Source organism: Anser brachyrhynchus (assembly GCF_964034855.1).
Source record: "Anser brachyrhynchus genome assembly, chromosome: 3".
In the NCBI taxonomy this organism is placed as follows: domain Eukaryota; kingdom Metazoa; phylum Chordata; class Aves; order Anseriformes; family Anatidae; genus Anser; species Anser brachyrhynchus.
In genome coordinates this window covers 37,580,686-37,595,063 of record NC_137696.1, presented here as the reverse complement: position 1 = coordinate 37,595,063, position 14,378 = coordinate 37,580,686, and the positions used below count along the sequence as shown (strand labels likewise).

The 14,378-nt window shown below is 57.7% G+C and overlaps 1 protein-coding gene across 7 annotated transcripts in view; it reads left to right on the top strand.

The window, feature by feature from the left end:
- The window catches only part of TMEM63B (transmembrane protein 63B), a 36,505-nt gene that overhangs the window by 13,973 nt on the left and 8,154 nt on the right, over window positions 1-14,378 (top strand). For 4 of the 7 annotated variants that reach the window (XM_080586177.1, XM_080586174.1, XM_080586175.1 and 1 more), the window contains exons 2-12: window positions 4,615-4,813; window positions 5,343-5,422; window positions 6,920-6,958; window positions 10,217-10,307; window positions 11,127-11,164; window positions 11,905-12,047; window positions 12,282-12,333; window positions 12,626-12,734; window positions 13,272-13,342; window positions 13,985-14,065; window positions 14,218-14,341. In XM_080586177.1, coding sequence (XP_080442303.1) covers window positions 4,637-4,813; window positions 5,343-5,422; window positions 6,920-6,958; window positions 10,217-10,307; window positions 11,127-11,164; window positions 11,905-12,047; window positions 12,282-12,333; window positions 12,626-12,734; window positions 13,272-13,342; window positions 13,985-14,065; window positions 14,218-14,341 — 1,005 coding nt within the window. In that variant the 5' untranslated portion in view covers window positions 4,615-4,636. The remainder of the gene's footprint in view (window positions 1-4,614; window positions 4,814-5,342; window positions 5,423-6,919; window positions 6,959-10,216; window positions 10,308-11,126; window positions 11,165-11,904; window positions 12,048-12,281; window positions 12,334-12,625; window positions 12,735-13,271; window positions 13,343-13,984; window positions 14,066-14,217; window positions 14,342-14,378) is intronic. The other 3 variants (XM_080586180.1, XM_080586178.1, XM_080586179.1) reach the window with 1 other exon arrangement.

Below are 14,378 nucleotides of genomic sequence, written 5' to 3'. Positions count from 1 at the left end.
AGCATATGCTTGCAGGAAATAAGGGAGGCCAAACAGTAAGCAGGATTTGTTTATAAAGTACAGGCTGGCAGACAAACTCGGGTTCTTTCTGCTAGATGTACAGCCTGGGATCTCGCAGGGAAAGTGACAGGTAGATATATTTGGAACCCAAGCGTTTGATTTGGTGACTCATGAAATCTAGCGCTCAAAATTTAACGCAGATCGGGCTGGCCGTGACGCTGCCGTGCAGGCTGGGAGCCGATTGCTGGATCGCACCTGGAGAAGCGGTGGATGGTTTGGGCTTTGTCTCGATGGCAGAGGAGGAGATGTGGACTGGAGTGGGACGCGTGGATGGCCCCATAGGGGTGTCCAGGAGGAGCTGAGACTTGCGGTGTTTCAGGAGGCAGTGTGCAGGCCATAGTGTAGGCAGGAGGCAAACAAGGTGGGCATGGAGACCTCTTGTAAGTGTCCTGGAGATGCCAGGTGCTGCGTTGGTTCCTTGTCATCGGATGGAGGCAGCTGGGCTGTCCTGCCTGGCAGCAGAGTCGCCGCGTGGCGGTGTTGGTGGGTGAACATCCCCGGAGGGGACGGGGGACACCGTCACCCCTTGTCCAGGGCTGCTGAACTGGAAGCTGTTGGGAACACCCGGGAGCACCCAGCAAGATGGGCCATGGGAGCAAAACGCAGGGAGGAGAGACCCAAGAGCTTTTAGGCTGGCGGCAGACTAGTCAGCTGTGAGAAGAGGAGAGCAAAGCACGGCGTAGCGGGGTTTCAAGCCGCGGCACAGCTCCGGCGCAGCCCCGCTTGGCAGGGTACGTTATGTTCGGGGCACCGTGCAACTTGAAAGCGCTGCTGACAGATTGGAGGGAGTTCCTGCAGGAAGACATAAACAAGACCTGGCTGTCTGGAGCTAAATCCGTATCGCTAGGCAAGGCAGATGGTTTCCAGTGGGCGAAGGCAGAATGGAGGGTTTTGCTGATGCTCCAGGGCAAGGTTTTGTGATCGACTGTCCTGGGTGTTCAGGCCATCCTGAAGGGGCCAGAGTCATGAAATGGAAAGGTTCCCTGGCCTTCATGAAAGTTAGAAGCCAAAATATCTTCTTCTTACTGAAGCTTATGGATGAGAAAATAGTCTCCAAGAAAGAAAAGGGGTTATGTAGCCTAGTCAAGGCAGGGCTGTCCAGGCAGAAGTGTAGCAAGAAAATGGTTGGGTTGAAGATTTCCCTGCTGCTGGGCTTCCCCAGCTCACAGAGTGGTTTTTCCCAGGGGAAGGTGTTCTTTAGACATCTTTGGCTGTGCCTCTGAAACGAAGGAGCAGCACGATGCTGAGCCCTGGGAAGGAAGCAGGAGCCTCAAAACACGTGCCCCTTCAGGATCACCCTCCAGCAGGTTCAGGACAAAATGTACGAAAGAGTTTCCTTTTCCATTCAGGCGGGGAAAACGTGATGCCTTCCCGTTTTGCTCATAAAATGAGCTCTGCAGGTCTCAGTTGCCTTTAGGAGAGAAAGGCACCCAGGTTCCCATATTCGAGGCCTGATGCAAAGCCAGCTGGAAGGACTTTGGAGCTAGGGCAAGGTTGCATTTGGTTTTTGCTTTGAAGAAGCTGAGCCTGCCAGATCGAAGCTGTGGAGGCCCGGCATCTGCAACAGGAGGCTGCCAGGCTGGACTACGCAGACGGTGAAGCGTGCAGGGAGCTCCGTGTGCGGGCTGGAGGGGATGGAGAGAAGGCAGGGCTTTCGGGGCCCTCCCTCTCCGGTACTACAGAGCTAATCCCGGCCGCGTGTGCCTCAGCGCCGTGTCCATGCTGGTTCCAAACGCGCCCGTAGCACCTCTGCTTCCTGACGCTTTGCCCCACGGCCAGCGGGTCGCCTGCCTCCTCGCCGCGCCCAGCACGTCAGCGCTGCTCCAGCCCTCGGCTGCCCAAAAGCCCCGTGCCAGGCCTGAAGCGTGGCAGCTTCCCCACCCTCCCTGCAGCTGGGAAGCTGTGTGCTCCTTCCCTGTGCTGTGAGAAGGGCTTCCTGCTAGTCCACGAGCCTCCTTCCCTTCCTTCTGAGGCCTTTCGTCTTACCCGTCGAGAGTCGGATGAGAGAAGAGCCCCTGCTCTCTCTTCGCTGACCTGAATCCACAGTGCCCTGGCCTCGGAGCTGCTGCCACCCTGCTGTGTGTTTCCGTGCCCAGCAGCCTCTCGTGAGGCTGTCACGTTGCCATAAAGAGGCACGCCTTTCCTAATTACCAGCGGGCTGATTAAAATTTGCCGGCGAGAGAACAAATGGACATCGCCTGCGTGCTTACGTCTCTACGGCTGGCTGCATGCGCAGGCATGTGCCGGATTTATGGATTTATTTTTTTCTACAGGCGTCCTCGCGTTGGGGGGGGAGGACCTCTGTTCCTCCCCATCCCTCATAGGGAAGGGGATGGACTTCAGTATTGCTGAGTAAGAGCCAAAAATGCCTTCTGGCAAGTCTTGCCGAGCTGTCCTTGCAGTTTGGGGGAAGTCAGCATTAAATGCACAGAGTGCAGGAGGGGAGGGCTCCGGGGCTTGCACGGAACCTCGTTTGGTGTCTTGGGGTCCCTGTGCTCCGTGCTGTGGTGGGCAGCAGTGTTCGTGGTCAGGGAAGGGCTTGCAGCAGCTCCTCACCACCGCTGTGCGCCAGGTCTCAGGCACCCGGGTCCTCCTCCAGAGACGGGTGGTGGGACCTGAAGAGAAAAGGGCAGAAATGTTGTGGTGGTTGCTGGAGAAGTCCCCTTCTCCCTCCTGCGCTGCCGGAGGGGATTTCTGCCCCGTAATTAGGAAGCGTGCTGCTGAGCCACAAGGCTGCTTGCTGTGAGCGCCTCTCCAGCCCGTACTTTGCCTAAAACTTTGCGCCCTGCCCTGCTCAGGTCCAGGGGGTGCGCTCAAGACCAGGGACCCCACCGAGTGTGGGGAGAGGGGTATTTACACACTAGGGGTATCGCAGTTCGCACGCTGCCTTTTGGGCCCTGTTTCTCCTGGCCCGATGCCGTTCCCTGCCTGGGAGGCCAGGATGGAGCCCCTCACTGAAGCCTGTGGAGTTTCCCCCATCTGATCTGGTTCTCTCATCCTCGTGGGGAGGGGGCATGAGGAACTCGGGTGCCTGATTGACGCCGTAACCCCACAAGGAGCTGGGTCTGACCTGGAGGGATGTGACAGGAGGTCACTTCTGGCCTGCTGCCGGCTGTGCTTGCGGAGGCTGGAGGGCTGGGAGGAAAGAGGTGCTCCTGGCATCCCTGCAAGCTCAAAGGCAGCGTACACCTTGGGTCTATGCCACAGCTTTTCTGCTAGGAAGGTTCCCTTCCAGTCCTCCTTCTAGGCTTTAGGAAAAAAAGAATACATCTGTGGGACCTGTTTCTGTAAAACATGGCTCGCGTTATCCACAGGCTTGCGAAGTTTGTCTTGAATGCCTAATTGTTTGTATAAATAACAGTTATGGTAGTGTCGTGGGCAATGAGTGCATGAGCCTCATTTCTTTTAGAAAGGAGACTGAAAATGGGGCTATAAAACACGCAGGAACAAGGTAAACGGTTTGGTCTCTGCAGAGGAAAATCATCCTTCCCTGATATGTTGCGAGTCTTTCGGTACTTCGCTGCAGTAATAGCTAATACTCGAGCAGCTTGTGTGATTTGCTTGGGAGTTCAGCAAACCTCTTTGCAGCGGGCCCTCTAGGCTGGCGCTCAGGTAAAAGCAGCGGGGCATGACCGGTCCTGCTGCGAAGCGCACAGCTTCCCTCGGCCGAGTCCCCGGACCGGTGGTGATGCTCTCATGGGGCTGCTCGGCGGCAGGCTCCCCTGTAGCCTGCTGTCCCTTCTTCTGCCAGCTGCCGTCACTCCCGCAGCCTCCCGTGGAGCTCCTAGTCCTCGCTGGTTCAGCCAGGGTGCGTTCCCCTGGCTGCTCCCCAGCTAGTTGCCAGCTGCCATCCCGTGGCTTGGCTGCCTGCTGCTTTCCCACTGCCTTCTGGGCACGGTCCTCTCTGTGCTTCCCGTGGAGCTGCTCTGTGCAGGGGGAGGAAGATCTCCCCATCTCCAGTGATGCCGCTGTGCTGGCAGCTCAGGGTCTCGTAGCGTTTTGGGGAGGGCACTGGGTTAAAAAAAAGATTTTGCCAGCTAAACAGTAGATCTGAAGTCTCCTCTCTGTCCTCTGTACAGCGCTTGCAAGTCAGAGGAAGGAAAAAACGCAGAGGAGGTGGAACCAGCCTCTGATGGGGGCCCTGGGAGCGTGGGGCTGAGGCCTGCAGCGAGCAGAGCGCGGTGATTCAGCCTCATAAAGCTAATGGCACGCAGCCAGGCAAAGGAAATGGTGGGATCATGATGCAGCAACTGTCCCGTAGCAGTTCGCTTCCATCACCCAGACGTGACTTAACGCCCACCCCACCCTTTTTGTTCTTTCCTGCAGCTAAATGCCCTCCCTGCTGAGGGGGAAGGTGCGGGGAGACAGCACCTTTGGGAACAGGAGTAGTCGGTGAGGAAGAGTTGCACCTGAAAGATGTGGGAGCTGGGGAGCAGGCAAGGGAGGCTCTGGGACTGTGCACAGCGGGACCAGCTCCTGGCCCCCAGCTCTAACGGGGCTGTGCTGTCACCCGGCAGGCACACATCTCACCAGCCCTTTCTCTCCCTTCCCCAGGGAAGACGATGAAGCTGTAGAGATGCTTCCCTACGTGATCGCCACCCTGGGCTCAGCAGGGGGCACCTGCAAAGCCGCCTCCTGCAGCAACAGCACCAAGGATTACTGCTACAGCGCCCGCATCCGCAGCACCGTGCTGCAGGGGCTGCCCTTCGGCGGCGTGCCCACCGTCCTAGCCCTCGACTTTATGTGCTTTCTCGTAAGTCTGCCTGCTGCTGCTTTGGCACCTTCTCCCCCTGAGGTAGTCAGGAAGGGGAGGGCTGTGGCCTCGTGGTTAGAGCTGGAGGTCCCAAATTCCATCCCCGACTTTGCTGCTGGCTGGTTTTGTGGCCCTGATCGTGTTCATTGGCCTTGACTTAACCCCAGTACCGCTGCATAATTACAGTGCCAAGTCCCTGCAGCCTTACCAACCCAAAGCTTGTTCCTCTGTGGGAACTGCAGGACGACAGACATTGCAGCCATAATCTCACCTCCTTGGGACCTGAGGGCTTTTTCAGTCCCGTGGCCGGTTTAGCAGTTGTGTATTGCGTCCTGACCTCTGCCTCCCACAGCCAACCCGCCACCCAGACAGCGCGATTTCAACAGCCCCGGGAACTCATGCTGTCCCATGGCCTCTGAGCAGCTCTGTCCCCTCCTAACCCCGTTCCCGCACTTCTGCAGGCGGAGGACAAAGAGATAATGTTCTGGGTGACGCTTTGTCTCACAGCTCTCCCTTTGCTCTCTTCCAGGCACTGCTGTTTGTCTTCTCAATTTTGCGTAAAGTTGCTTGGGACTACGGACGCCTGGCCCTGGTGACCGATGCCGACAGGTAAGCGTGGGAGAGGGGGGAGGAAAAGAAAACACGAGAGGGAGGAGAGAGGAGAAGAGGTCACAGGAATGGCGAGGACTGTCACGGTGAAGGTGTTGCTAAGCCTCTGGAAGGGGCTTTGCTGGCTGTAGCTCTTGCCACGCTGCGCTTCCAGGCGTGGTGGCATTGCTCTCGGAGCCAAGGCAGGAAGGGCAGCAGGCAGGGATGGCCAGGATGCCTGGCTGGCAGCGTGAGTGTGTGATGTGTGTGCGGCTGGAGCAGGGACCTGCCCCGACAGCAGAGGCTGAAAGGAAGGGTGCAGATATGGAGCTCATCCCGGGTAGCTCTTTCTCCCCAAGGTGGAAGGGGTGGGCCACCAGGCGTTTTTGGCAGGGTGAAAAGTGAACAAGCTGCAGCTCATCCCTCCTGTGCTCTGCGGCAGGAGACCTGTGCTGACACTGGGAGCATGACACAACAGGACAGGGCTGCGTGCACCTCTCTGTGGGGACAGAGCAGGGATGGCAGAGGGGATGTGTCCAGCAACCCTCTCGTTTCCCTTCTGGAGGCAGTGCGTGGAGCTGGTTTGTCAGGAAGGCAGCACCGTGGCGAAGCAGGCAGGGGAGCTGTAGGGCCTGTGTATCTGCTCCTGTGCAAGTGGGGGTTTAGCTTGCATCCCAGGTGCTAAAACATCAGTCTTGGTGCTCATCCTCCCTGCCTAAGGTGTGTTTGGGCTACTGTGTCTCCTAGCAAAAGTCAGGGCCCCTTGGGGATGGTGATTCTGTGTTGGAGGCCGATGTTTGGGGCTCCTTTTGGGAGCATACCGTGCTATTCCTGCTTTTGCTGTCAGCAACGGGAAGGACAATTGTCTTCCTCCAGTGCTGAACAAGGAACTCCCCTTGAGGAAGCAGAGGGGTTGTTCAGTGGTCTGCATCTCTGCATTATACAGGCTCCAGGGACGGTTTGCTTTGCGTTGCTTTGTCGTGTGCAGGAGGCAAAGCGCAGCTTAAGGCTGGCGGAGGCTGGTGCTTCTTCCACTTGATCAGCTCCGTGAGCTCAGTGCACCCGAAGGCCGGGACAGGGCTGAGCTCTGGCCTGTTCAGTTCCTTTGGTGCTACCAATTCAGATGAGTTTGGTACAAGTGATGCCACCGGGTTTGGGATCCTCGGGAGGAGCTCCTGCTGCAGAGGCTGCCCATCCAAAGAGGCAGGATGAGTGTTTTGGGGGACCAGGATTTTTGACCCGTGACAGATGTGTGTCAGCTGCCTGGGACAGGGAGGAGAGGGGATGACAGGGAACTTGGAGAGCAGCTGGGCAGCCCCTGCAGGCTTTAGGGTGCTGTGGCTCAGGGCAGCACCAAGCTCTGGAGGGAAGGTCTCCTTCCCCGGCCTCACCACCAGCAGGTTTCTCTTCCTCAGGACGGCGTGGAGCCCTGCTGGGTGCACAGTGCCCTGCGACGGAGGGGCCCCAGCGCCCGCCCCCCTGGTTGTAACCTCTCCTTTTCTGTTTCTGTGCCCCCAGGCGCCGACGCTGGCAGACGGAGCGAGAGGAGCGGGAATAGTATGTTGTTTTTTCAGGGTCTTGTTTCTTCTCCCTTTCTCTCTGTCTCTCTCTTTCTCTTCTTTTGCAGTTTTCTCTCTTGCTTCTGAACTAATCTAAGTGGCTGGGAGCTCAGGGCTTGGATTTGTGTCTCTCGGGGGATTCACACTTCTCTTCCCCTCCCCTTTGTGTCAGCCACCTACCACAGCTGGGCACTCCCTGGTTTTCCCCTCGTAGCCCTTAGATGCTCCCTGCATGCAGCAGCGCCAAGAAGCTGCCAGCTGAGGCAGAGGGTGCCATGTCACGCACCCTGCTGTGCCTGCCAGTGTCCTGCTGTCTGATGGGAGTAAACGTAGCTGTGATGGAGTAGCTGGAAATAAACCTGACCCTGTGGCATACTGGGGTCACCCAGGCAGAGGGCAGCCTCCTTTGCCTGGTCCATACCTCATGCTGGTGAGCCACGAGGGCTGCTCTCAGGCTCGCTGCAGGAGCACCGAGGTGCATGGAGAGGATCTGGCAGGCCCTTATATGACTTTTCTCTTTCCTTCACCCCTGCGAGGCTGCCAGGACCAAAGTAAGTGCTAGCTCTTGTCCCTTATCACCCACCCCAGGCTGGCGCCATGCCCTGCAAGGCAGCATCTCCCCATGCAGCAGAAGCAGCCTTCCTGCCTCGGCACTGCTGAGAGCATCCTCCAGCACCTTGGCCCGGCATTACCCACGGGGTACTCGCAGGGACTGCAGCTGGCTGCCAGCTAAGCACTGTCACAGACCCTTCCTCCCTGCTCTTTCCTCTTTCTTGCTGCTTTTTTGCCTAAGTAAGGATGGTTCCCCTGCCTTGCTGATGTGCCGAGTGGTACACACTGCAGGGGACCCAGCCTGCAGCACAGAGCCTGAGGTGGTCACTCCATTGCCATGTTTTTGTGGCTACTCTTTGCTCCCGAAGGAGCAGAGCAATGGGAGTTGTGGAAGCAGAGGTGCTGGTAGCTGTGGTACATGGCACAGAGGGGATGCCTTGCTCACGCTTGAATGCTTCGCTAGTGGTTGGCCCTGCTTCAGGTATGTCTGGCGGCTCTTGGGTGCTAACACGTTAAAGGTACCAGAGCCCTCATGCTCCGAGGCTCAGGATGTGGCCTTGCACGGGGGTTTGGTCACCTCTGTTATCCTCCTGAGCGCTTGTCCCTCTCCAGGGGTCCACTTGTTCCTCTTCCCATTGCTCACCTGAGCTTGCTGGGGCTCTCTGCTGTCACCCAGGCCTAGAGCAACCCGCCCACCTCTCACTTGCTTTGTTAGTGCTTTGCTTTAAAAAGCCTCCAGCTACATGCAGGTACCCCTGAAGCTCCGTCTTCAGCTTCCCATCCTTGGCAAGGTTGGCACCCACCGTCTTCGTAGCACTGCCAGTTGTCCTGGTTATGGTCTCTGCATCCCCCGGAATGGAGCTGGGTTAGTCTTATCACGAGAGGTAGTCTTATCGTGAGAGCCGTGAGTCATGGCTCTCTTCGCAGTTACGCTCTCTAGTGTTTCTCTGCCCTGCCCTGTGCTTTTCCAGCACCAAGGAGCCAGAAGCACACCGTAGCCAGCATGCTGGGTCTCTGCAGGGCTGCAGACAGCAGAAATTCACCCTTTCCCTGTGCCCAGCTTCAGGGTCTTGGGGATTTCAAAGGGCTGAGGGTCCCAGAGCTTGGTTGAAGCTTGAGCTGTCCCTGCAGCAGAGCAAGGTGTCGGGCCGTGCAGTTGCAGGGCTGTACACTGCCGTCTAATCTGTTCTCCTGTAGACCCGTGACCTTCAGCTAATCTCCTTTCCCCTCTGGGTGTTGCTTCCAGCTAAGGACTCAGCAGGTGCTGCTCCGCTCTGCGAGAGAGGCCACGTGTCCCATCCTCTTCCCTTCTGCAGGGTCACAAGTGTCTTTGCTTGTTTTCTTCCCCCTAGTGTCACCACCTTGTCTCTAGTGCTAGCCTCTCACCTGTTTCTTCTCTAGGTTCTTGTCCATCTGATCCTTCTTGAGCCTGTACTGGTTACAGAGAAACCGTGTCTTCATCTTTTTTTTTTTCCCTTTCCTTCTAGCCCTCAGATCAGCCATATCCCTTCTTGCACCTCCAAGGTCCCAGCCTGATGTTGTCACCTTACAAGTGCTATTTAATTTAGGTCTCTGGACCATTTTCCCGTCTCCTTTGCCAGCCTACCCTCCACCTTTATTCGTACTGGGGGCTGTTATCTGCCTTGGATGCTGCAGGTTCTTCATCTAGGTCCCTGCCTGTGTCTGGAGCGCAGCGGTTTGGGATAGTCACCTCTCCTGCCCCTCAGCCCACAGCCGTTTGCTTCTAGCTGCCTCCCTGCTCCCTCTCTGGGGACCTCTGCAGGCAGCAGACCCAGACGAGGCTGAGGAGCAGCTGGGCTGAGCCTGGCTCATTTTCCTTCTTTCCCTGGGCTTCCCTGCGCTGAAGCACTGCTGTAGTGGGAATGTGGTCCACCAGACTCCCATCCATCCTTTTTCCTGAGGCAACCGAGCTCTGCGGGTGCTGGTGCCACAGGGGCTGGGGAGCTGCTGCCAGGGCCTCTTGGAGCTCCCTCCCTGCTTTCCCCACCGGGGCAGGAGGCTCCTCTGCCCTTTTTGCTGGTTGCACACCGCTATAATGCAGCGTGATTGAACACCTCATCTGGTCACAGTGTCTGCTCTGTGCCCCGGAGGGGTGGCCAGACATCTCAGAGCAGAGGCCTCCCGGGCAGGGAGCCGTGGCTGGGATGTGACTCACCCTGCTCTTCTGCTCCCCAGCGGCTGCTTTCTGCCTCCTGGTGTCTGCAGTCCTCCCCGCTGGGTTTGTCTCTGTGGTTGCGTTGCAGAAGGGAAGACAGGAGCCCTCACCTGAAGCCTGTCCCCACTTGTGGCGCCCTTTTCTTCACGTATCCTCCTCCCTCTCTAAACTCTGCACTAAGCAGACACGATCTCCCCCTGTGGCAGCTGCCCCCAGCCCCTCCTTGCAGGGGCTGGCGCATAATGCGGGCACAGAGGGAGCGGCACCTACAGCTGAGCCCGGTGAGGCTGCCAGAGCCCAGCCCCGTGCTTGGGAGCGGGCTCCGGGCACCATCACGCAGTGCCGCCCGAGGAGGGGTCTCTGCTTACTGCTACCCTCTGCTCTTTGAGGCTGTCCTCTCTCCTCCGTCTCACCTGGGGCAAACTGACCCGAATTAACCGCTGGCCTTCTGGGTGCTCTCGGTTCCTGGCCAAGCTGCCTCCTCTCAGCCTCACCTTCTGACTCCCTCCCTCAACTTTGTCATTGTAGCGTAGCCTCCGCTCTGCACTCCGACAACCACGACCGCTACGAGCGCCTCACCTCCGTCTCCAGCTCCGTGGACTTTGACCAGAGGGACAACGTGAGTAGTGGCAGGAGGCAAACGCCCCTTGCTCGTGAGCAGCCTGGGGACCACAGCTTGCGGGAACTGAGGGCTCTTCAGAAGCAGCGCTGCTTGCTCATCCCGGAGCCTTAGGTCCCGCACCTTGTGGTACGAGAGCATGGTACAGAGCCCGTGGAGACGTGGTAACCACATGGCTTCTAGTCGTGTGCTTAAATCAGTAGGCTGTACATCCACGTGGCTTGGTGGGCATCTCTCCCGTCTGTAATCATAGCTTTAGAAACCCTGCTTGCTGGGGGGAAAACTGCCTGGCTCCTCCTCATGCTGCTGTCTACCTTTTTTGCTGCAGTCCTGTCTGAAGGGGAGGCGCGGCTCAGTAGGACCACTGGGGATTTCACCTCCTGCCCACCACATCCCGGAGACATTCATCTCCTTAGGTGTCCTTTGAGGAGCACTGGCTTAGCCAGCTCTGCCCTCCCAGCCCCTGCAGAGCTCCTGTCCAGGGCAGTGGCTGAAGTACCAGTGTGATGAATTTTCTGGGCGTCCTTGGGCTGTGGAGAGCTTTTGTGCTATCCAGGAGTCCATGGCTTTGCTGGGAGGCCAAGCTACTTGGCGTGGGACAGCCACGTGGCAGAGTCCAGCCTGCGTTGTGGCCCATGGAGTAAAGTTGTCACCTCCTTCACCTGGGCCTGTCCCCGTGGCTCTGCATGTCTGGGTAGATGCTTGTGGTCTGGCCCCTCTTTGGTGAGGTTTGTGGGGGCGCAAGGACTCCCAGTCCTTTGAAGGAGGGAGAAGGGAGCGCAGAGTGATGTGAGCCCCTCCTGTCTTCTCTCTGCACAGGGCTTCTGTTCCTGGCTGACGGCCATCTTCAGGATAAAGTAAGTGCCCCGGGACCTGCCTGCAGGGGGGACCCGCAGCGGGGAGAAGCAGAGGCAGCGCACGGGCTGGGACAGCCAGCACAATGCAGCTGCGTGAAGTCGTTCCCCTTGGGTGCCCTTCAGAGAAGGGGCTGCAGCAGGCTGTGTGGAGAGGACAGGAAAAGACAGGGCTAGATGAGGAGTCCCAGAGCCAAACCCAAGGTGACAGAGAAGAAATCCCAGCCCAGGTCACCTCTGTCTCAATCCCATCTCAGAAATAGCCTGCTGCTCTCCCTGAGGCTCCTGCTAGGGGCACTGTTGTCCAAGGAAGTCCCACGGCAGCAAAGGGTGGACTGGAGGATACAGGGGGACACATGATGATGCTCAGGGGTACTCTCCTAAGCATTTCTAGGTTTCAGAGCTCTGTGAGGCCACATCAGCAGTCCCGTACCTTAGCAAGGGGGGAGATGGGACCCACCTTAAGGATGGGTATTAGGTGTGGCTCACATGGGCTCAGCTGCCCTGCAGAGGGCAGCAGCATGGGGAGTGGAGCTGCAGTGAGCTTTGCACAGGCAGGTTTCTTCCTGGGCTGGTTCGTGGTCAGATGCTGGAGTCCCTACCCAGGGCCTGGCTGCAGCTGCAGAGCTTGATCCAGGGGTGGTTTGTGGGTTCACACCATGTGGGCAGCCGTCACCCTGTGCTTTTCTGCATGCCCTCAAGTGCTGGAGGAGATTGCCTGATTGTCTTTCTCTCCCTGGCAGGGATGACGAGATTCGGGACAAGTGTGGGGGCGACGCGGTGCACTACCTGTCCTTCCAGAGGCACATCATCGGGCTGCTGGTGGCCGTGGGCGTGCTCTCCGTGGGCATCGTGTTACCCGTCAACTTCTCAGGGGACCTGCTAGGTGAGAGCGGGGAGCCCTGGTCCGCCAGGGGGGAGCAGAGGTTAGGACGGGAGTAACAGAGAGAAACCCTCAGTCCTGTCCCACTTTGGGCTTGGGGTATCCATAGGGTTGTCCTGGGCAGCTTGGGTTTTGGGGTGCTTTGCAGGCGAGGTCCCTGCCATGTCCCTCCCCAGCAGAGCTCCGTGCCCCAGCCCCTCGGTGTAACTGAACGTGCCCGTTTGCCTTTCTCCCCAGAAAACAACGCTTACAGCTTTGGGAGGACGACGATCGCTAACCTGAACTCCGGGTAGGTGTGGGCAGGGATGGGGTGGGTAATTGTGGCCCTCAGGGTGCATTTTCTGGATGCCCACGTGCTGCAGAGCCTTACCTCCTTGAAGGCTGCGTTTCTGCCCTTCCCGTGAGGCTGCTGTCCCTGCTCCTGCTTCCAGATTGAGCTCCTGGAGGCTGTTGGCAGGGCCTGTGGATGCTCTGCCAGTAACACTCCTCGTGGCCCCAGAGGCTTTGTGGGGAGGTCCCTGAGGGCCGGGGCAGCAGTGGCAACCTTGTGTTGGCTTTAAGCACGGTCTCTCTTGTGCCAGGAATAACCTGCTGTGGCTGCACACGTCCTTCGCCTTCCTGTACCTGCTGCTGACAGTGTACAGCATGCGCCGGCACACCTCCAAGATGCGCTACAAGGAGGACGACTTGGTGAGCAGGAGCTGGGTGCTCGCCCAGGCACAGCTTCCCCTGGCCTCCTGTCAAGTTGGGCGGTCTGGGAGAGGGTGCCAAGCACCCCCACTTCCCGCAGCAATTCGGGGCTGACGTGTTCTGCCTGGCCAAAGGCAGATCTCCTCCAGAGCAACGGTCCTGATGCCGTGTGGGAAAATGAGAGAGGCCTGAGCTGGGTGGACATGTGGAGTGCCCTATGTCTTCCGCAGGAGTTGTTCCAGCTGCTGTGTGGGTTTGGGGCTCTTCTCCAGTTGTCTTTGCCTTGTTTCTTACCAACATCCCTATTTCTGTTGAGGCGGCTGCAGTGTGAGCCCCAATACCATCATCCTGCAGCACGTCAGGGTGTGAAATGCCAACAGCTAGCAGCAGCATAGGAGAGGGGGAGCAAAGGTTCTGCAAGTGTGGGGGCTGCCTTCTCCGACTCCTAGCCCAGGCCAGGGCCTTGGGGCTGACTTTTTTTTTCTGCAATCTGGTCTTTCATGCCACCCATACCTATCTGCGCTCTCTTCCCTCCAGGTGAAGCGAACTCTCTTCATCAATGGGATTTCAAAATATGCCGAGCCAGAAAAGATCAAGAAGCATTTTGAGTGAGTCTGACTGTGTTCCTAATTAAAGGCTGCTCCGTAACAGATGTTTTAGTGGAGTGGTGCTAGTGCTACCTGAAATGGCAATAATACTTTGGGGGGGAGGGGGAAGCAGTCAAAATCAGTGAGCACTTTCATTTTGGGCATCTTGCTGCTATTTTTCTGTGCAAACTTTTATCCCAGTATGCAGCATCTTGGGATGTGCCCAGCTATATCTTGCAGAGCCATAGGGGGTCAGCATGGTAAGCAGTGAGACAGGGCACGTGATGAGACGTGCTCAGCTTCAGAGGTGTGAGAAGCAGGCAGGAGGCGCTCCAGCAATACCCGTGGGATGCTTTGCTGCTGCTTCTCCATTGATCATGCTCTTTGTAGAAAACTGTATCTTCTTTTTTGACTGACCCCCCCCAACCCCCCCCCCCCCCCCCCCCCCAAAAAAAAAAAAGAGGAGGAAAAAAACGAAGTTTCTCTTCCATTGCCCCACACATTGCTCCCACCATAGGCAGCAGAGCCTGCAGGCTCTCCTTCTGTCCAGCAAGCTTTTGCTGATGCTCAGCCCAAGGCAGGAGGAAGGCCTGAACGTGTGGGCTTTGCTCTGAGGTACAGCTTTGATGCTGTGTGTGAGGAGCCGGTATTTTCTGTCTGCAGGGAGGCCTATGCCAACTGCACCGTGCTGGAGGCGCGTCCCTGCTATGATGTGGCCCGGCTGATGTTCCTTGATGCGGAGAGGTAAGCAGCCCCTGGTTTGGGGGAAAGGGCAGGGCTGGGGTGAGGGTGCACAGGAGGTGGGGAGTGAGTTCCTTCCAGCTGCTTCTCCTGCAAATCTTGTGCCATGAAAGCTTTTCTGAGCACCTTTTTTTTTCTCCATTCTCCTGCTTCAGAAAGAAAGCTGAGCGCGGGCGAATCTATTTCACCAACCTGCAGGGCAAGGAGAACACCCCATCTATGATCAACCCTAAGCCCTGCGGCCACCTGTGCTGCTGTGTCATCAGGGGCTGTGAGGAGGTATGGGGAGAGCTGGAGACGTTGGGCAGAAGGGTAA